This window comes from Colossoma macropomum, unplaced genomic scaffold (genome assembly GCF_904425465.1).
Source record: "Colossoma macropomum unplaced genomic scaffold, Colossoma_macropomum, whole genome shotgun sequence".
In the NCBI taxonomy this organism is placed as follows: Eukaryota; Metazoa; Chordata; class Actinopteri; order Characiformes; family Serrasalmidae; genus Colossoma; species Colossoma macropomum.
This window is the reverse complement of record NW_023494786.1, coordinates 5,446,006-5,469,294: the sequence shown is the minus strand read 5'-3', so window position 1 is coordinate 5,469,294 and position 23,289 is coordinate 5,446,006. Positions and strand designations below refer to the sequence as shown.

Here is a 23,289-nt window from a genome sequence, read left to right as displayed (position 1 = left end):
GGACTCTGGGGTGGCTAGCCCATTGTTCTGAGAACACTTTTTTGTCTGTTTCCTTTTCTTCATAATGGCTTCACACTTTCAGACCCGTACTGTTCAGTTGTCTTCTCGCAGTGGAATGAGTGGATTTTTTTTTTTTCAGTTCTGAGTTTGAGCTTGATCTTCTCCCATCTCTCAAAAAATGTACTATTTATAGTTTTCGAACTACTAAATTTTTTAAGCTCATGTATTTTCAGTTATTTTCCTTTGACTGTGCAAGTGGATCATCTTATCTCTGATCTCTATCTAAGGAACAGATATTTACTCATGTGGCATAGTATCAGTGCTCAAACTGCACAGCATGTTTAAAAATCTGTTTCTTTGTAATCTAAAGTGCTGAAAAAGCCAACATTTTCAGTATTTCACAAACATGTCTCCCTCTCTCTAGAACCAAAAGCTGCCTGTAAGCTCGGTCGCTCTGCCTCAACATCAGGAGTCCCCTCACCTGTTGGAACCCCCCAGAGGCATGCCCCTGAACCCTCAGCCAATCAGAGTGGGACCCCATTCCAGGTACCAACCTCTTACTCCTCAGAGTGAGCGAGAGAGCGCATGTATGTGGAACTCTGTCCCGTCTCCATGTCTGTCGATTGTTCTGCTGTATGTTTGTGTCCTTTTCGACCGTATGAACTTTTGGCTGTGTGTCCACTCCATCCTTGTTGCTGCTGTTTCTGTGGCTCTGCTGATGGTGTGTGTATGGTGTGGGTCAAGGCTCACAGCACACACAACTCATTGTCGCCTGTTTCCATTCAGTCCAGATCAGGGCTGCCTTTCTTAACGTGGTACAGTAAACACTTTTGTGTTGAAAAAGGTTTTTATTCTGGCTGTTCTAAAAGCAGACAACCCTACTCTGGACCTAGTAGCTTTTTAACGTTTTCTCTGCTGATAATGTATGTATGTTTTTGCATGTATGTACAAACATCAAACAACATATATAAATACCTAGTTTTCCATGAAGCGCAGGATCAGTAATTACTTAAAACATCTAGCCAGCCACTTCTTTTAATGGATATTTTGATTGTAATACTGTATAGATTTGCTTAATGAATATAGTCTAAGCATACTGGAGAAAACATATACATAAGTTTCCAGTTTATTGGATTTGAGTATCTTGTTTCTACAATCATTGGAACTTTTATCATAAACATGTACCAAATACCAAAGGTGCACTTTATAAGTTTACAATTTACCATCCATCCATCCATCCATCCATCAATCAATATAAAGAGACCATCATATGACCGCTGCTGACCTGCTATTATTGGGTGGACCATTCTCGGCACAGCAATGACATGGTTGTATGTTTAAATGCTAGACACGTTGTTGGTACACCTTGTAGGCAGGCATACAGAATACACCTCATCTTTTTCCATACACAATGTGTTTGTCATCCTCTACCTCTTCAACAGTAGTTAGTTTCTGACAACATAAACATTGTTAGCTGAATAGTTTTAGTTGGTGGACCACTGAAATGTTTAGAAAAGAGTGTGGGTGATGGACCGTGCAGTAACAGATGGGTTACAGTCAGTAAGTGTAAACCCACAAAATGCACCTACAGTACTGTGGAAAATTCCTAGACCACCTTCATTTATTCAAATTTCCAGTCAAAACGACCATTAAGTACAAGTTATTCATCTTTCTGCCTAAGGAAAAAAACATATCGCTGCTCTGAATGACATAGAAGGCTTTTTTCATATTTACTGTGTCCACCCTTTGCCTTCATTACATTACAGCTTCTTTCCAGGAGACCTGCATTCAGTTTTTCAAAGAAACATGCAGGGATATTTTTCCTCATCTCAGAAGTTCAGTCTTAGAAATTGGTTGCATTTTCTGCTTTTCATATTCAGTTAGGGTCTGGCCAGCCCATTGTTCAGAGAACACTTATAATGAAATTGGATTATCTTATCTCTGATCTCCTCAGAAGTACCTCTTGTAAATGAATAGCTTGTATTTAATGGCCATTTTGACTGGAAAAAATTAATCAATGATGTGTGGTCTCTGACATTTGAACAGGACTGTATATGGTCAATATCATGCCAAGTGAATGTAGGTACAAGGTAGGAGTTTCTAATAAACTAGTAACTCAGTGTATGTAACCTACACATTGATTATGCAGGTCTTCATGTCATGTTATAGCACTGTCAGAACTCTTTTCAAGTCAGCTATAGCTTTTAATGGCTACATACAGAATAATTACATTATGTTTTGTGTTGACTAAGAGTGAAAAAGCCCTGATGCTTACTGTGGAGCTGTACTAAAACTCCATCCAAACTCCACTGTTTGATGTATGTATATACAAACAAAGTTTAGAAGTCAAGGATACAAATCAAATGCACTTCTGTGTTTGCCTGTTTGCTTTCTATACTGAATGTGTTTGTGCAGGTTTTTTTTCTTTCGTCCAAGTGCTGTAAGTTTGTCATAGTGACTGGCACTGGGGAACCTCAGACACATGCACACACTCACATAGTGTTTTGCATTTAGAACGAAATGTAAATTTCTGTGCAACTATTAGCAAAAAAACTGTTCAAAATTCATCAAACATTGTTTAAAACAGTTTGTAATGAACATGCTGTGAATATTCCCAAAGAATTAGTGTTACACGCAGCCTATTTAATTGAATTTTATTAAATTAAAGGGCCCATATCCTATATTTTCTTGTATGTTCCAAGAGCAGTCGTAATTAGTTTTTACGTGACTATGATTTTGTGTGTCTGTTTCGTTACTGTGCCTTTAAGATTGATATATGTAAATGACCTCTGTTCTGACTGGCTGCCCTGTATTGTGCCTCATGTAAAAAGCAGTACAGGCTGAAACTCTTTATAATTTCATTGTGAATAGGCTCGACAGGTGGCTATATGCAAATGCATTTGTTTTCAAAACAAGCCGTTTTTTCAGCTTAGTTTCCAATAAATGAGCTGCATGAACCAGAAAGAGAGTAGTATATTTTGAAACTTATCATATCATCATCTTTTATTTCAAAGATGCAAGGAAAATTCAACTTTCTATGATATGGGCCCTTTAAAGAACTAAGCTCCCAAACTTCTATTTATGTGTGACTGTGCAGTAATAGTATATGACACTAACCAGTTAAAAATTCAGACAAAACTAACCCAGACCTGATTAAATAACTAACACAAAAGTGTAAAATAAAACTGTCAAAGTTGCATACTTTTCTCTCCTGCCTCTGCTGTCCTTTATGTGTCTGTCTGCTTCCTACCTCAAAAGCACAACTTTGTGTGTGTCTGTGTATGTGTGTGTGCGTGTGTGCACGTGCCTTTGTGTCTGCATTGTTGTATTATTTTAAGAGTGTGTGCATATTTGTTTTGACTTTTAAGTGCGCATGAGCACATCACGAGGGATTTTGTGAGTGTGTGTGTGTGTGTGTGTGTGTGTGTGTGAGAGAGAGTGTGTGTCTCAGCAATTGCTCCTTTGACTTCTAAAGAACTGAAATAGGGCTGAAAATGATACTGTAATCATGAAACAGCTTTTCCCACAAAAACCTTTAATAAAATTCACAAGCACTCTTGCACAGTGCTACTAAAACACCCTTTCACAAGGAACACAAGGAATATGAATGTCATTTGCAAATAAAATTTGTGAATATGTTAAATGTAATAACATTTTAAATAGTAATAACAGTAATAATCTGAGAAAGATGTACTTAATGTAAGTTGTTTTAACAATTTACGTTAAGTACACTGTGTTAGAGATAATTGGTCTACAACTGCCATTATGATGGTTTCTTATCCCAGTCCTAGAGACTCAACCTATCCATACTCTGCCCACAAATGCATTCCTTTATAGCAACTGTTACAAGCTTTACAAGAAGTTGGCACAGATCTTATGCAAGCGTTATTAGTTAGCTAAATTTGCATCCTGGCCTACACTTATAGCATGGCTGAAATTGCTCTAAATAATTAGCCACCAACAGTTTTCTTTATCGTACTTACACTCAAGGTGTGAAATACAAGGGGTCATGGGGGGTCCTCCTAATTTACCTCTTGGACCCCCTGAATGCTTCAGAATCTGAATTCTGGGGGGTCCCTGAAAACAAATTTATTATGAAGTTATGCTGTTCGTTAGGGAAAAGTAGACACTCAAATATAAACTCGGGGAAGGGTCAATTTTTAGCTGCTTCACCCACAGTAAGCAAGCTTCTGTCATTGGTATTCTTAACTAACTAGAGCTGCAGCACTGGTCTGCCTCAGGGTGGCGCTGTAGTAGATTAGTTCACCCAGTTGGTCCTCAGTAGCCAATGCCAAGGCTACATCTTAAAAACTTCACAATATGTCGTAAAATATTTGTAAACATTGTAGCATCAGTAACGCTATGATGAGTCAGTTAGCAGTCAGCCAGTGATGGAGTAGCCAGCCAATATGGGACCCCCCAAAAAACATGGGGTATTCCACACGCTACTATATACAAAATTACCACACCAACACAGAGTGTGACAGTATGTTGTTGGCTCAAGTTATATCAGTTTAGACAGAGACAAATAAAGGCTTAGCTAGCTACCAAAGTCAAAACAGCTGAAGCTGTCAATTACATTACAAACGAAACAACACCCAGTATATCCTATACTGTGACATTTCACTTTCATAGAAAAATAACGGTCTAAATTAAGGTACATTGACAGACATTGATTTGTACATTAAATTTTCTCATTAGGTTAAATAGGATTTTTGTCAGCATTCTGTAATTCTTGTCATAACAGTAGCTGTTAAAGAACACTTTTGTGGGTGGAGCATGATTGGGCCAGTTATAGCCCGTCATGAGATCAGTCCAGTGTGTAACTGTTGGCAAGGCCACCTGTGCATTGCATGGGGATTGCATCGCAAGGACTGGGACTGGAAATGACTGGTATTCTCTTATGGTAGCAGAATAAGGGTAAAGACAGCATTTTCTTACCCCCATCCCCCAAACCCCACCCTGCCTCCTGCTCCCCCCAGATGCCCCCGTTTCCATGGGCATGTGGGGACCACACCATGATGGAGATGATCGAGAAGAAACGGCATCTGTGTAAAGAGATTAAAGCACGGCAGAAACCTCCGGACAAGGCCCTCTGCAAGCAGGACAGCATGCCCATCCTGCCCAGCTGGAAGAAGACCAATGGGGGCAAGAAATACGGCCCTCCGCCCTACTCCACCCAGACCACTGTCTTCTGGGACACGGCCATCTAACCGAAGGAGTGTGTGCCCCAGTCCAACGAAGAATGGGAACATACAGGGTGAGAGGGTGTGGCAAAATGATAGCTGACCACCAATAGTAATGAAGGGAAAGGAAGTGAACTTCTGTAGCAAATCAAATTAAATCTGAGGGATCCAATCTCCTTGGTTTCTTATCACTGTTTATATTTAATATTTTTATATTGGAAATTGTCTTAATATTAAAATATGCTTAGAGTAATTAGAGATTTTATATAGGAGAACTCTCTTAAATGAGTCGACATCTCAGAATGGAAAATTGTAGACGTTTAGCCATGAGATGATATCCGTTGTTTCAAAGATAGTATTTCTTTTTATTTAATTTCTTTTTTCTTTACTTTTCTTTTTTTGTTTGTTTTATATGTTGCATCGACACTCATCTGGGAAGGGGGAATATATATATATATGTATATATATATATATATATACACACACACACACACATATATATATATATAAACATATATGCAGTATAACAATGAATTATTGAATTAATAATTAATGAATTATGTGAGAATTGAATATGCCACAGTTTTTATATATGTGTTAAAAGAATGTCAAAAGTTTTATTTGATATGGTGATTTAACAAAAGCACTATTTTAAGAAAAGGAGTCTATTTTGGCATCTTAAACTTGGATGTTGAATCGGATCGTTATGATAGTGGATCGTCGTTGAGGTCTTGTTGTGTGTATTTGAGGTGCTGATCTCTCATCAAAAACAAAGAGGTTGCCGTCAACCACTTTAAAGCCTGATTTCTCTGGTGCTGTTCAACTTTTTTCTTCAGTGTCCCCGCCATAAAGACTACATCAACACAGTCAAAAATATGTAGTAACAAGTGCTATAACTCTTAAGGGGTAGATCAGCCAAAAATGCTAAACTGGCTAACAATAGATAGAGGTTAGCAGGGTTTAAAAGCCAGTTAGTTCACGTTTTTCACTGTGTTAGGCAAATATACCAATATTGATCAGCAGGTCACGTTAAAATGTACTAAACTGGGTGCATTTTAAAAAGCAGATTGCTTCAGAGTTGGATCAGCACAGCTTGTGATTGGATCATCACCCTGTTATATGGACACAACTTCAGCATGTTCATATTCACTCTGTTCTTAACACAATCAAAATGAGTGTCTAGTTTACATGTAATCCCACTCAAGACCAAACATCTAAAATAACAAAAAGGCACATTTTTTGACATTGTTGTTGTAGCCTTTTTTTGTGGACACTCAAGACTACCAACTCAACAGGTTTACATGGTTCTAGCATATAAGAGCATTTACGCTTACCAAGAAACAACACTTATTGCAAAAATTTCCACAGTGCATGCATTAAAAAGTGGAAACGTTTTAGATCAGCAACCGGCAGGCTTACCATGATCTGTACCAAGTTTACCACATCTGTACCAAGTTTACTACAATCACTATGGAAGAGCCATATTTCTATGTCCAGCCACACCTGGACCACGGACACGAACTGGAATCGTGACCTGAATTGTTTGCTTGATTGAAAACATAGCAGGAATCAGACATGGCAATAGGCGGAGAGATCGACCATATGCCTGAATAAAGCGCATGCCTTGATAGAGTGAACCTTGAATTCAACAGATTCAAATCTGATTCTGAATCAAAGCGATCCAGAGTGGACTGGACTGATTTGATTCAGAATCGAATGGAGTTGTATAGTGTGGATGTCAGTTGTCCTTTGTGATGTATAGAGTTCTGATTTGTTTTCTGTCACTGATAGGTGGAAATAGTGAATCAGCAGTGATCAGGTGGTTGTGTCATTTAGCCATTGTTTACTGGCTATCGTAGTAATTTAACAAACATTGATCGGCTGGCTTCCTGCCAGCCATCAGAGGGACCAATCCACATCTTTCACCTCTGCCCATTAATAAGGGCAGCACTTTCACAAGCTTCTAAAACTACGAATGGCATCGTGCTGTGGTGTTCACTGCTTACCATGGAGACACTGTACTCTCTAGTTCTTTGCACTGCTGAGGGCAGGACTTTGTGATGTCATGTTAAACGTCTGATTGGTGATTGCTCAGGTGTGACAAAGCCACACCCCCAAAGATGGGGTCAGTGAAACCTAAAGCCCTCCCCCATTACGCCAATGGCACCCCACTCAACCCTGATCTCCATTCTTCGAACACACCTACATATAAATACACGTACACACTCATAGAGCTGACATCCATGCAAAAAGCGTTGCCTTGGAGACCTGGGTTCACTGTGACTAAAAGTGGCGGAGACTTTGGGGGGGCAAAAGGTCAAATGTGAATTGTGCAGTAAATAAGTAAATAAGAGTGCGATACAGAGAAACTCAACAACAACAAGAGCAAATCAAGATAAAATAAAGTGAGGGTGACTTGGCAAGGTGCTAGGTCTGTACTTTAGTAGCATTTTACACAACTAGTGGGTGGTGTGGTTCTGATGGTTCAGCCATTAGGCATTCAGTGGCCAGTTTCTTAAATATAGCGTAAGCCCAATTTGAGCTGGATTCATTTTACCAGAGGAGGCTCAGAAACGTAATTTGTGCGTGATTTGACTTGCCAGTTCATACGGGCTATAGGATCTGTGTTCTTTCCCAATATTGCCCCAAATAGCCTGAATTCCGTTTGCATCAGCATTGGACGCCACACTTCTGATAACAACACATTGTGCGGCTAAGTGGCAAATATGGTGCCAAAAAAACCCAATAACAACAAAAAAGGGAAGAGATTTTACACTCCAGAATTATTACTTAGCAGACTTGTAAAAATTACGGACATGGCAGATTCATACTGGATTAAAATCACGGATCTTGTTGGTAATCACTCAAATTACAGCACTCCTCCAGGTAAAACTAATCCACCTCAAAGAGGGTTTTGTTAAGGTCAACCATTAGTCTAGAGAGAGTATTCAAAGTGAAAGCAAACATCTAGACCTTGGGGAAAATACTGAACCATCATGACTCTTTAGTGGTCCAGCATCCACAGCAGATTTAAACACATTCTGTTCACTTTCAGCGCAACATTCATGCCTGTACAAGCTTTCGATGCTTTAAGCATATTCAGGGGAAGGTGGTTTGTTGAGAGAAACGCTGCACTGTGTCATGTTTTCGAACATAAGGACAAGATGAAAATTGTAACTAATGATACTTGAAAGGGCCTTAGACCGTTCAGCACATGTAGTTCATGACAGAAAACATGGATAGGACACAGAGCAATGCTGATGGCTTGCAATATCAGCATTGCCATGGAAACAGAATTCCTGGAGGAATTCTGATAGACTAATCCAAGCTCCGCCCACATAAGTGTTCATCGTAACTACTGTTGCTAGATTGGACGAGCTTTGGAAAACTCTGGCCAAAATTCCATTCAGCTTAATGAGAAATTGTAGCTGATATATTTGGCAAAATATTGATATATTAATACATGTAGATTGTGTTTTTCAGTTGGATTGATTTTTATTTGTACACGTGAAAGGTCACGCTATAGGATAGATCAGGTGGTATTTATTTTTGTGCAGTTGAACTACATGTAGCCTGTGCAGTAGGTGGCCTTGTAAGTGACAGAATCATGTAATTTTAGAGACTCTAAAATTTTTGTCTGGCAAACCTTTTGCTTAGCCTATCAATCAGATGTTCCTTTTACATGCATAATAAATAAAAGCAATTGAAATTTATATTAATCAAAATGTATTATTTAAGCAAAAGCTGGGTTGACTGCTACAATTTCTGATTAGCTGTAATTAAATTTTTGTCAATACTCTGTAAAGCTTTTCCAGCCTAGCAACCATTCCTACAAAACAACACATCTGCGAGCAGAGCATGGATACAGTCGTGTGCAAATGATATGTTTCATTGATTTTCTAAGTGAAAATAAGTTCATACATTTTCTTCAGACAACTCACTTCTTCACATTTTAATGTGCAATTGCTGTTCATTGGCTGAATTTAACACATTGGGGGAAAAAAAAAACATAAAATGTGGCCTATTATGTAACATAATAGGTTATGTAACATTTATACATTGTTTCATTTTTTTTTGTGTTAATCTCAAATAAATAGAAATTGTGTGCTAAAATAGCAGAAAAAATATGTAAGTTTGTTCCCTGTGGATGTGTTAACTTATTTTCACTTAAAAAGCCAACAAAACATGTATTATTCACTTTTGCATACAACTGTAGGTCAGTTCAAAACGAATCACTGGCCATTAGAACCATCAAAATGGAATTCAGAAATTCCATTTTTTGACCATTTGAATTGCACATTCATGGCACACTTTGTCTAATTGAATTAGCCACCAACATTGAAAGAAATGTTGAAATAAATAAATGTGAAAAGATAATAGACTACACACTTTCTCACCGAAAAAAATAAAAAGAACAAAAAACATCTTTTTTTACACAACAAGCACACAATTTGTGTCAAAATGTGTGGATTCAAGGACATTGTATACTACATTGTATACAACATTGTGTAAGGAAATAAAAGAAAAAATAAAAGAGAACCTAAATGTCCTGATTATGGAACACACAGGTTGGGTTATAGAAACCATCTAGCTCTCTTACTCTCACTCCCCAACCCTGACGTACTGGTACGTGTTCTCTGGCATGTGTGCGTGCGTGTGTGTGTGTGCGTGTGCGTGTGTAAATACTATTCTATTCTGTGGAAGCGTTTGTTGCACTGCGGGGGGCTACGACATACACATGGTGATGTCACAGTTTGTGTCTTTTCTTGCACTGAGTGTGTTGCAGTCTTTATTTTTTGGCAAATGTCAAAAGAAGAGTTAAAAAATGAGTATGGTTATTGTACCATTGTTTCTCTTTTAATTAAATAACTACATAAATAAATAAATATGTTTTTTTTGCATTGTGGTGTCTACATTGTGTCCTCTTTGCAAGCACCTGTGACCAGTCTTGTCCATTCAGATTTCTAAATCACAGTGTGATGGCGTGAATGAATAAGTAAGGGAATGAGAATGACTTGACTGGAAAAATTGACCATGTTTTTCTGTGAACACTTTTAAAACAATGACTCATTTACCATACGTATAGCCAAATTAGAGATGGCACCAATGCCATTCCCAGTTCCAGTACCAATAACAATATTGAAACCCTGAGTATCAGCTCTGATCCAGTGTTTCTTCTTTAAAAACTACTATGCTTTAAAATGGGCTATATTCAATCAAAGTACCTCATTTAAAAGGGAATTCCACTGATTTGTAAAAATTTCTATATTATTAAATGGTTAAGATGTAAACAAAGTCATTTAGAGTGGTCCGATGTAAAATACTCTATTCTGCAAAAACGTGTGCCAGAATTGTTCACAGTGGTGGTGATAGAAGCCAGATATCTGAAACGCTTAATGACTCTCAAAGCTCCCTTATCCATTACCATGAAATGGTGGATATATTGAATGATGGCTGAGACATTACATCAATGGCCGTAACTAGCTATGAGGACAACGAGGTCCAGACCTCGGTAGTTTCAAAGATTTTTCTACACTTTTCTCTATTCATGAGATTAAACATAGAAACAGCACCGTTATGATAATACAGTTGTTTACTCAGGCCTACCTAGAATATTTATAATACGTAATTTTTTATGATATGAAATTTGATATGTTTTCTGTGAGTGCTGTCATTGTGTAATGACCAATCAAAATCTGTCAAGCTCCGGGTTATTTTCTTCAACCCTCCAATAACTGCTTAGCAATCACTGCTATCTGCAGTTGCTTCAGTAATAATCTGAGTGGTTCTCAGGTGACCTCAGAACAGCTGTGGCTTGGCCATAGATGTAACTGCCTGCTCGGTTTATCTCTGTACATACTGGGCTACGCTGCCCAGAGAACCAGAGTAATGTTAACTTTGACTTCTTGAGATGTTTTGGTATGCAGCACATGTTATAGGCTAACATATACCATCTGTGTGGTATAAATGCAGCTGGCTAACAGTTATGAGCGCAATTAACACATTCAAATTGTAAAATGCAAACCCTGTATTTCATTATTTGTTTGGACTGCTCATTATGTTGCTGGCTAAATCACCATGCTTTAGTATAGCTCCAGTAGCTGCTCAGTTTAGGCTACAGGCTCCACAGTAGGCTATATTAGTTACTAGATGAGAAATTAAAGTTATTTTGTGTTACCTACTCATAACATACTACAACCAGCATAAGAAAGTTCACTGTTAACCAGCATATTGATGGTATAGTATATCATGTAACTAACTTTATTAAGAAAACAGCAGGCACGTTAGATATTTTGTATTTTGTCTCATTAACTGTATGAGTAGCTGCCTTTCCCGTTAGCTGGGCTTTGGTACAGACAGTCCTTTATAACATATGTTTAATGTGTGCTTTTACAGTAATGAGTGAATACAGAGATGCAGGAGAAAGAGAGAGAGAGGTGAATGAAATAAAATCTATTTAAAACTATCACTTAATTTAGTGTAGCTTCCAACACATATTTTCAGCAGATTTTTCAAAATAAACATATAAATACTTACATGATTAATTAAATTAGCTCAAGCAAAATAACTGGAGTCAAATCAGTTGTATGGAAAAGAAATAGCAGTTTCTAGAAGAATGGAGGAATGGGGAAGGAGCAAATGAAAGGAAATGGCGCATAACAGCAATGATTTGGTTACAAAAAAAGCCTAGAGGGGAAACTTACGGTTGGTGCAATACTCATATTCGACAGTTTATTTACTATGAGATGTAGTTCACATTTCTGCAAAATGGACCTCACTAAAATTATGATCCTGCTTATGGCCCTGATTACATCATGATAGTTCTGAGATAAGCTTTTGGTCTAAAATGTTATAAATATATTAAATGTTAAATATGTATATATATATATATATATATATATATATATTATATATATATATTTATTTATTCATGGTGGAGAGGTACATGCAGGATTTTGTATGGCAAAATAGTCCCCAAAGAAAAGTCACTTTTACTGATTTACTACTACAGAGAAAAAAAGTTGTTGAATTTACATGATACATAATCATGATACATTATGAACTTCACTGAAGTTAATTGAATACTTACACATAGTAATTATGTCAATGTAACGTTTAATTCATGTGGATGTACATCAATGTACGTATTTGATTCAAGTAAATCAAGTAAAGTGTATTTTAACATCAACATTACATATAAAACTCATGAGACACTTGAAGGTTCACTAGTGGTTTTGGATAATAAAATTGCTATATTAGTATCATAGACATGTTGACGTCTGGTTCCTATCACCACCACTGTAAAGAATTCTGAGTGGTTAAGTTTCTCTACAGTGGAGCATTTCACATCGGACCACTCTGATTGCATCTCAATGAATAAATTAAGCCCAAATTTTGAAAAATCGGTGCAATTCCTCTTTAAGATGAGCATCTAAAAGCAATCCATCATGCTTAATCTACTCCCTCTGATATCTGATCAGGGATCAGACTGGGCCCAGTGCCCTGGGGCCTCGAGGCCTCAAGGCTTGAGACAGTTCAAAGACTACTAACAAGCCACAGCAGATGCAAAAATTAGATCAACAAATTGATCTTAAATATGTAATAAGTAAATAAACAAAATAAAGGTCCCACAGCTGCCTCTCAAAATGACTAGCGTTTACCTCTGTTCAATGTAACAATCTGTAACTCCACATGGGGGCAGTAGAATGGAGCATGAAACAGACCACTAACATCACAAGCAGGTTTTGTGTATGTGTGTGTGTTTTGCGGGCACGTTTGCATGTACTACATGGCAAATGTGCACTACAATTTACGCAAACAGCCTTTTCACTTGGTCATAAGAATTTCACGACATAAACAAACATATCCAATCTAATACTCCAGCATGAAGGAATACTCTATGATTTTTTAGCCTTATTTCTATCTACCACATCTGTATTCTGTATTGTCAGTTACCACAGACAATAGTTATGACACATTTTACTGTAAACATACTTACAAAAACAACAATCTTGTTGACCCAAAACACACTTATAATGGATATCAATGGGATGTTGATTCATCACCTGCTCAATGGCTTTTTCTGTTCTTGGATTGGTTGTAATGTAGTAATCAACCATACAGTACAGATGCGGTAGACAGAGATTAGGTTGAAAAACACATTTCCTTTAAACTTTCAATAACTTGCACATACTGGTTTCTTTCCATGGTCTATGTCTTTCCACTGCGTGTGAGAAAGAGAGTGGAGAGAGACCCCCCTCTAATGTTAAAGCTCTGTTATTCCCTTTATAAGAACATTCCTGAGTGTACACCTCCACCAGGAGAGCCTGCTCATAAAGCATTCCATATGTTCTCTCTCATTTTCTCTCACCCTTTCTCTTTCCTACACCAGCATGGGTGAAAACGATGGTTTTTATAAGTTCAAATAGCATCACTGGTACGAGATCATAGGGATTATCATAGCTTTGTTTATATAGTACCATTCTTTTGGTTACGTTCTACCTAGTTTTAAACAAAACAATGGAAAATCCAAGTTTTATTGTGAATAAAAGTATGACAAGTACATAACATTACTAAAATTCAAATGGGTTCCATCATCCACAAAATGACTAAATGAAACCAATTACCCAAAGTTCTGTGACATTTTTCCTCATCTTCATACTAAATTTTAAGTTTGTTGCTCATGAATAGGTCGAAGTATAAACAACATTTTGCTTTTTTATGTTAAAATAACAAAATAATTATGTATATTGATATAAAATTGTAATAAGTATACATTCCAGATGAAACTTGAACAGATGAAACAAATGCCTCAAGTTTTTCAAACAAATACTTTTCAAGTATGATCTATTTTTATTTGGCTTCTTTAATTTTTTTATAAATTATTTCACTCTGATTAATTGATTAATCAGGAGATTTCTCGATTACTGATGTAATCGCTAGTGACAGCTTTACTCTCTACTGGTTATTCAATCCCCAGTAATGGGGCTGATCAGAGCACTGGCTCAGAAGAGACATTTCTGGAGTGTTTGAGTGACTGATGTTCATTGATAAATGATAAATGTTCAGTGTCCATTTAGCACACATTTAGCATATGTTAGCTGTATATATTGAGTTGCAAATATTTAGCATATGTTGTATATGTTTATTTAGCATATCTTCTCTAAGCAAAAGCAAAAACATTTTTGTTCTCCATCATCATCATTTGAACACAGCTGCTGTTTTATATACACTGTGTGAACATTTCTTGATGAATGAACCAAAAGCAATGCTCCAAAAATATTTGGAATAAAATCTCTTTACATTAACTTCCATTAAAAGTTAAAAACATCTATATAATTAGTAGCATATCACTATTGTCAGAAGAAAACCTCATATCTCCAAAGTGATACCTTTACAGGAAACAGAAAATACCTACTTTACTTCTAATGTAAGTCTGTGGAACCAGACATTCTCCAAAGTCGTTTTAGTACATTCATCATGAAATTTACACACAGTGTAAAGGGCAACAGGCATGTCTATTTATGCCAAAAACTGAAAAACGACAAAAATTGAGATACAACAAAGGAGATTCTTCCGACAGCAGCAATATATTTATTATGTGTTATTTGTATGTAATTAGTTGTAGGTTGTTTCTGTCGAGGCAAAACCTTGTCTAAAAATGCCAGCTTCTGTTTAGATTGTGTCAAAATTTCATGATGAACAGACCAATAGATAAACTCTCACAAAAGTTTTGCTCCAAACAGCTACAATATATATAGCATTTATTAGATTATATACATTCAGGTGTATGTATTTAGCACATGTTAGTTGTATATATTTAGGTGCATATACTTAGTGTATGTTGGTCGTACATATTGAGTTGCATATATTTAACATATATTAGCTGTATGTTTATTTGTGTATATATTTAGATGCATAGACTTTGCATGTGTTGGTTGTATATATAGAATTGCATATATTTACCATATGTTTACTGCCATATACTTAGCATATTGTTGGTTATCTGAAATCTTTTTTTTTTCTTTTTCAAAAAACAATTTCCAAGCCATTGACTGGATCAAAAAAACATACCTTGCTCTTTATCTCTGTCTCACACACAAACCTGCGCACACACATGTCAACACTTGATTAACTCTCTGATGGCACACACGGCGGAAGTCTCAAAGTAGCACTGAGCTCTCAGCTTACACTGTCTAATGAACTCAGTGACATTACCGCCACTCTGAATGAGATCTGATGTGGGATCAGTTTCCACTAAACTAAAACCTCATGTTAACCATTATTACCGCAGCTAAAGTGATCTCAGATCAGTATCATAAAGGGACTGCCAACACTGCCAACACTGCTAAATGGCAGTGTACATCATGACCCCCTCCCACACACTAGTGCTTTGTGTGTATGTGCGTGCATGTGTGTGTGTGCATGCATGTGTGTGTGTGGACTCTCAGCAGGGTGCTGGGTGTGTGTGCGAGTTTGGGGCAGCCTGGTACAAGAGAGCTCTTTTCCCCAAAACTTTTTTCCCCCCATTCAGCTTGACCCCCTTCTTCCTCACACACACTCCCACCCACCCACACACACACTCCCTCTGCCCTCTAATCCAACCATTTATCAGCCTCAATAGAGCTGTGGATAATCATTCCACCCCCATGAGATCACCTCCAAACCGCCACTTTCACAGAGAGGGAGAGAGAGAGATTCTGTCTGTTTAATGTCAGACCTTGCCACAAGGGAGCACCAACAATGATCAAACAGTCTTTATGCACAGATTGCTCAGATACACATGTCATACACTGATGTTTAGCAACTGTTTTTGATGCATTTGAAGGGATTCTGTTCACTTATAGGGATGTTCTGGCCTAAAACGTAAGAGTTTAGTATGTTATTTGTTGTGTTATGCAGTATTCTGTAGCACATCATTACAACCCTCGCCTCAGTGGTTTGACAGAATTCACAATTTTATATCATTTTTATGTTTTACTTGATCACTCTATGCAAATACACTGTATAATCATCGGGAATCCAACCAATCCTGACTGCTAGCATAATCAATGAGCCATAGGCTAATAAATACAACCAAGATAGCACTAGTGTTACTCTTACAGACACAATTGTAAAGAAAACAACAACTTTATTTTTTCAAATCCACAAAATGGACTAGAAGACTACCCTTTCTACCCTTTCTGCCCGAGAAAAGGTACTATATCTAGTCCACAGCTAACTGTAGAATGGAATAATTCATTATCTCTGTTGTAATAATGATTTGAAGACACAATAGTTGTACTACGGCATTAACATGTTTGGCTTCCTAGGCATATCTTTAGCTATCTAACTTCCTTCTGCATTCACCAGCTAATGAGAATTTTTTCAAAAGTTTTCAACACCTTCAAAACACATCATTAGAAGGGGTATTTTCAAGTCTTTTAAACAAAAAAGTTTACTCTATTTCACTTCTGTAGGATGCAAGTAAGCATGTTTACATCAGATATGGCATTGGTCACATTTTCATTTTGGCCATGTTGGCTTCACCCAGCACACCAGATTTAAATCTAATTAAGAAGAATCAAGACTATGTTGGGAAATGTGTGACCAACCACCGGGGATGGTCAGTAGAAAGCAGTGAAGAATGCACGGGACACGGCTCCTTTAGATCATTTACAAGAACTTTATAAAAGTATGACAAAGCAGTGTGAGGCGTAAATACTATTGAAAGGAAGTGATGTTACTGCATCAACTCTGAAATATACAGTATATGACTGATGGACATGAGACAAGATCACTGTACAAATTATAGAAGTGTCTGCTTAATTAATGTTATCACAGTTTCTCTAATCTTAGTAATCAACCTAGGTAGCTGTCTTTAGTGAATGCAGTGTTTGATTAGCATTGCCATTAGCTAGGATAGCTAACCAACCACTAGAATTCTCACATAAATTCAGACTAAAGTGGAATTATAGTTTTAATGTTCTGCACTGTACACTTGAGGTAGGCTAAACTTATCAGCTTGATTTTGGCCAAGTGCCTTCATGCTTAAGGGGGCATTCTGCCCTAAAACTAGAGTTAACGCTGTCATGCATGAACCAAATAAAAACATACACAAATGCATAAAGGGGGTAAAATGATCCATATTGGAATCAGTGGTTTTCTTCAAGGAAAAGGTATCCTACAGTGTATCCTGCATTTATCTTCAACTTAATTAAAATAATTTAAGAATCTGATGATACATAAATATTTTAATGTTTCAATCAGTTCTATTTGACCACCTAAAACAATAAAGATGAAATTCAATACTAATTAAATGCATTAGAACTTGTCCCCAACTGATTTGGCAAAGGGGCACCAGAATGAATGACTTATGACTATAATTTATTTATTCGCACAATCCGTTGATCGGTTTCTCAATATCATGTCTTTCAAAATAAGCAAACACTCAAAATTTGCTAACTAGCTAGTGTTAGCTCTAGTAGTTTGCTTGCTAGCTGGTTTAGAATATCTGAAAATCAATATGAATTGACTCTTTTACAAAGACTAATAGCCATAAAAAATGTCCTTTGAAATTGACAAAACGTATAAAAAAAAATTCAATAGGAACTTCATAGGGTTCATGTTGACCCCCTTTACGAGAATTCAGAAATGCTGTTTTTTTAGAATCTTTGACCAAGAAATCCAGACATTACATTTGTGAGGCTGACAAGCACGATTTTTGAGGAATACATCAAGTAATTAACTGTTTGTATTTAGAAAAAAATTCCACCTTAACGGGTCAATTTGTTCGCCTTTATGCATTCTAGGGTTAATGTTTTTTGTCATATTGCGTAATATTCCATAAGGCAGCGTAGCAACCCCTCGGCCTCATCACCATGACAGAATTCACAAATTTGTATCCTTTTTGTGTTCTCACCCATAAATGTTCTCTCACTGCGATACCCAGCATGCATTACACAAATATGTCATACAGCCATTATGAATCCCAGTGGTGCTCAACCAGTCCCGACTTGTATTCTAGCTACTGAGCTATAGGCTAATAAATATAGACCTTCATTCATCTTCCTATAAGAGTAACATTATCTATCTAGCTTCCTTCTGCATTAGCCAGCTAGCAATAAATAAATAAACAAACAAACAAACAAACCTAGCCTTCAAACTGGAATATCTTGCTCCAAAGACTATTGTGGTAGCACTGTAGGAGGTGAGTAGGCATGTATACTACAATGGAGCAATGGTTATTATTTCTTTATTTTTTATAGTCCCTTTAATAAAAATTGCAAAGACTCTGCCCGCAGAATGTTTTTATTTGAATGATTCTTATTGACTGCCAGGTTAATCATTCAGTATATGCCTCTGAGTCTGAGATTGTCTGTAGAACACTAACCTCCTAGACCAACTAGCCTTGAACAGTTGGTGATTCTGTTCAAGGTTGAAACAGGCTGAACAAACACTCTGGAAGCAAAGGCACTACAGCTGCGTGCATGCGCCCACATGCGCGTGTATGAACTAATATAATATAATATGTAAAGTTATATGAATAATAACACTTTTGGGATTCAACAACAAGCTCTGGCTGTGTGTGAGTCTCCCTCTTTGCCTAGGTTCTCTTGCCATGACAACACATTACATTAAACAAAGGTAACTGACATGCATGCATGCACGCACACACACAAACACACACACACGCACAGAGGCCTGAATGTGCTGCCTGCTCTTTGATCTGGTTTGACTGTCAGTGTCACTTGTCCAGGGTTATGGGCGGAAGTAATGTCCACACAGAGTTCACCCCAGGAGACCCCTTCTTTCTCACACACACACACACACACACACACACACACACACACACAACAAGGTCACTCGGTATAATGGGGTCACAATCAAGGATATGCACGCATATCAATCTTCAAAACGTGACCCTGAGCAGCACACTCAAGAGTGTGGCTTTGTAAACTTCTAGCCACAACAGTCGTAAAAAATGATGAACACAACATCTTTCAGGTAAGATGTGAAATATTTCAACCAAAAATCTAACATACACATATTTCGCCTTACCTCAACTGCAGATGATTAGCCAAGACATGGTTGGTGTACAACATTTTCTCCTTTAGTTTTGCACTGGAGTTACATAATCAGCATTATGCAAATGTCATCACACATTTGTCTTAAACAGTGTTGAGATGTTAAGTAAACTCAAATAGGCATGCTTATGTGTTTTTTTAAACTGCATTATGTAAAAATGGCCAAAATCACACAGCTGAAATGGTAGTAGCACCCATCTTTTAGCCTGAGTGTTTATTTTAGCCTTAGAGTTCATTGATAATTAACATAAGCAAGTCTCCTTCAGATTATATATAAAGGGCCCAAATTATTCTTTACCTTTTTAATTCAACTGTTTGATACAGTAAACACTGTCAAAGTTTCAAAATGAACTATTCACTCCACAGTCCATATAGTCTATACATAGGAACTAAGCTGCAAACCAGCCAATGATGAATTCACTGCTTTTGTGATGTCACAAAAACAAAACATTTGTATATTCAGCAATTTAGCCCACTACAGTTTACCTCCTGCCCATTCACACTGAAGTTATAAGAACTGCTTTTTTAAGTCTTGATACAGTGCAGTCAATCAGAACATAGTTCATTTACTTTCATCAGTCCTGAAGGCACAGTAAAAAAAGTTTAATTCTAGAGTTTAATTCTAATGAGACAACTTGGATGACTGGCTACATTTGGGGCTACATTTGGGGCAAATTGTGTAAATTATGATTTTTGTCCAAACCATTGTTTTAAGCATATATGTATATTAATTGTAATAAACTATCTAGCTGCTCTGTCTTTGGGGTAAAGGGCAAATCTTATTCTTGCCCATCACTCCGACAGTACTCCTTAATATTTTCTTGACATTAGTATGGATACTAGTTAACCATATTTTGTATAATTTAGTGATAAAAAGTTCAACCCTATTACTCAGTTAAGCTATTGCCAGTAATGAAACCTTGTAAAAAATGAGATATTGTTGAAAAATTATTTAAAATGTTAATGGCACCCCAATTATGGGATCACCCCTATAAAGTGGTGATGATTTTCCACTGAGCAATACGATACAGCATGGTATGGTTACAAATACGAACCTGGAACTATCCGTTTTATGTTTTTTTTTTTGTTGTTTTTTTTTTAATGGGTAACCTGACTCCAGTAACATCTTATTACAATTTTTGTAACACTATCACTCCAGAGAACACATTTCCACTGCTCCAGACGAGGGGGTAGCATGCTTTACACCACTCCAGTTGACGCTTGGCATTGCACATAGCGATCGTAGACTTGTGTGCAGCTGTTCTGCCATGGAAACCCATTTTATGACACTCCTGATGCACAGTTCTACAGCTGATGTTGCTTCCAGAGATAATTTGGAACTCTGCAGCGAGTGATGCAACAGAGGACAGGTGATTTTTACATGCTATGCACTTCAACACTCAGCAGCTTTGCTCTGTATGTTTGTGTGGTCTGCTGCTTTGTAGCTAAGCTATTGTTGCTTCTAAATGCCTCAGTTTCACAATATTAGCACTTACAGTTGACTGGGGCAGGGCAGAGATTTAAAAAATTGACTTGTGGCAAAGGAGGCATGCTAGACAGTGCCATATTTAAAGTCAATGAGCTCCTCAGTATGACCCATTCTACTGCCAGTGTTTGTCTATGGAGATTACATGGCTATGTGCTTAATTGTATACACCTGTTAGTAATGGCGTTGCTGAAACACCTGAAGGCAATAATTAGAAGGTGTGTCCACATACCTTTTGCCTTATATACTTGTAACCTATCACCTCACACAAATTCTCACTCTCCCCACTGTATTCTTTACTTTGCATATTGTTGCTGTCATATCAAAACCTACACGCAGACTCTGCTGATCCAGAGAGGTGGATATTCCTTCTCATGTGTCATGCTGCACTCGTTTTTGTTGCCTCACAATCTTTCATTTTTCATCCTCAGCTTGTTCTCACTCTCCATTGCTCTGTGGGTCACTCAGATCATCTTTCTTTGCAGCATAAACCTCAAATCCCCCCTATCATTCTACCTTCTATGAGGGTCTTTATAAAACACAGATACAATTAAACACACACACACACACTTTCTATCTAACAAAAACTGAAGCACTGGTGTGGTTTATGTAACAGAAGAGATGTGTGCGTGTGTGTGTGTGTATGTAGGTCAGCTGTATCCAGACTCCACATGGCGTCAGACTGTGTAATGCAGTTCAATTTCTGCTACTCATTACATCATCCGATGTTAAGTACCTTGATGGGGAGCTGCACACACATACACAGTCACAAACAAAACCCTCCCACTCTATCTTTCACACAAACACACATACAACACACATACAAACAATCTGTATTCATAAAGTACACAGAGGGCACAGTGCTCCACTGCTCATGCTTCTTCTGCACTCATGAGGCTTTTCTAAAGAGAAATGAAATTTCATAAGCTTTGCCATAAACAAAAACCCAAACTGCTCAAAGTTTGAACCTAACTTTGATGGCTTAGGAGGCTTAATGGTGATTCTCCTAAAATGTCATTAGGCAAAAAGGAGACATGAGATACAAGAGAGATAAAGAACAGATGACAATTTAGCTGCAGATGTCTTGGCAAACAATGATGTGTGACTTTATTGAGATCTCTACTAAACTCAAGAGGGAACCCATGTGAGATTACTGTCTTACTCTTTTACTCAAGAGAAATATCTGAGCAGCAGGAGACAGGTTTCAGCAGTCTTGCATTAAAACAGCCTCAGACTGTCCTGAAGAATACTGATGTTTTTTAGATGACTTTTCAACTACTTTTTTATTGATTTTTTTATATTTTTTATTTGATGCATAATGTTATTCTTGGTGTTAGTTGTGGATTGTGTAGTGGTCAGAGCTTAAATTTCCTCTCGCCCAAAACCACAACCTTACCCTAACCAAAATCTTTACCTCAACCCCAAACTTAAATCTCACCTCACCATGGTCCTAAGTGTAACCCTGGTACTAATCCTTACCCTAATATTAACACTTAGTAGCACTGCATCAGTGCTGTACTGTCCTCATAATCATAATTCCTGCAGGATGAGCTGCTGCTAATAACAGCAGAGCAATATAATAATAGCAAGGATACACATTTTGGCACATGGATACCCAAATGTACTTCAAGTGACTACATCAACACAGTGGACTTCAGGTTCTGAAGCAGACAGTTGTTGTCATAACATCACAGTCCAAAGTTGCCCTGACAGCCTGCTACTTCATAGCCAAACATTTCTTTTTCTTCTAATTTTTTCACATCATTACAATTTTTAAATGTTTCAATACAAGGTTTATGTGATTGAAATGGACGATATGATCTTTTTAAGGTTTCTCAGATTTTCAATGTCAGCGTGTAATAAAAGAAAGTAACATTTTATTTAAAAAGATTTGATTTCTTATGGGTCGCTATGCTTTCAAGTTATAACCAGGTGAACGCTGAGCTGAGAACCCCTGGACTAGAGGATGACTAACACAAAGTGTGCAGCAACAGATGGGCTACAGTCTGACTTTTACATCTACAAGATGGACCAACAAGGTAGGAGTGTCTAATAGAGTGGACAGTGAGTGGACACAGTGTTGAAAAGCTCCAGCAGCACTGCTGTGTCTGACCCACTCACGTCACTATATCAGTGTCACTGCAGTGCTGAGAATGACCCACTACCCAAATAATACCAGCTCTGTAGTGGTCCTGTGGGGGTTCTGACCACTGAAGAACAGGGTGAAAGGGGGCTTACAAAGTATGCAGCGAAACTTATATATATATATATATATATATATATATATATATATATATATGTGTGTGTGTGTTTCTTTCAGTCACTTTTCAGTCTTTTGGGAGAAAAAAGAGAGAGGATATGTGAGCTTATAATCGTTTGCATTAGAGCATACGTGCATGTGCCCACGTTTGAGTGAGTGTGTGTATGTGTGTCTAAGCATGTCGGAGGAAGTGTCTCCACTGGGAGGTCACTGAAGGGTTAAAGAGCCACTGAGCTGTTGGTATGGACGTTGTCGTGGTAACACGAGTGGAATGTTGAGACCTGGTGGGGC

General features: G+C 37.5%; 1 protein-coding gene across 1 annotated transcript in view; it reads left to right on the top strand.

Moving 5' to 3' along the window:
• Window positions 1-5,605, top strand: part of nyap2a (neuronal tyrosine-phosphorylated phosphoinositide-3-kinase adaptor 2a) — a 74,986-nt gene extending 69,381 nt beyond the window's left edge. The window contains exons 6-7 of the mRNA XM_036558536.1: window positions 425-546; window positions 4,983-5,605. Of these exons, the coding sequence (XP_036414429.1) occupies window positions 425-546; window positions 4,983-5,213 (353 nt within the window). The 3' untranslated portion in view covers window positions 5,214-5,605. The remainder of the gene's footprint in view (window positions 1-424; window positions 547-4,982) is intronic.
• The last annotated feature ends 17,684 nt before the right edge of the window (window positions 5,606-23,289 follow it).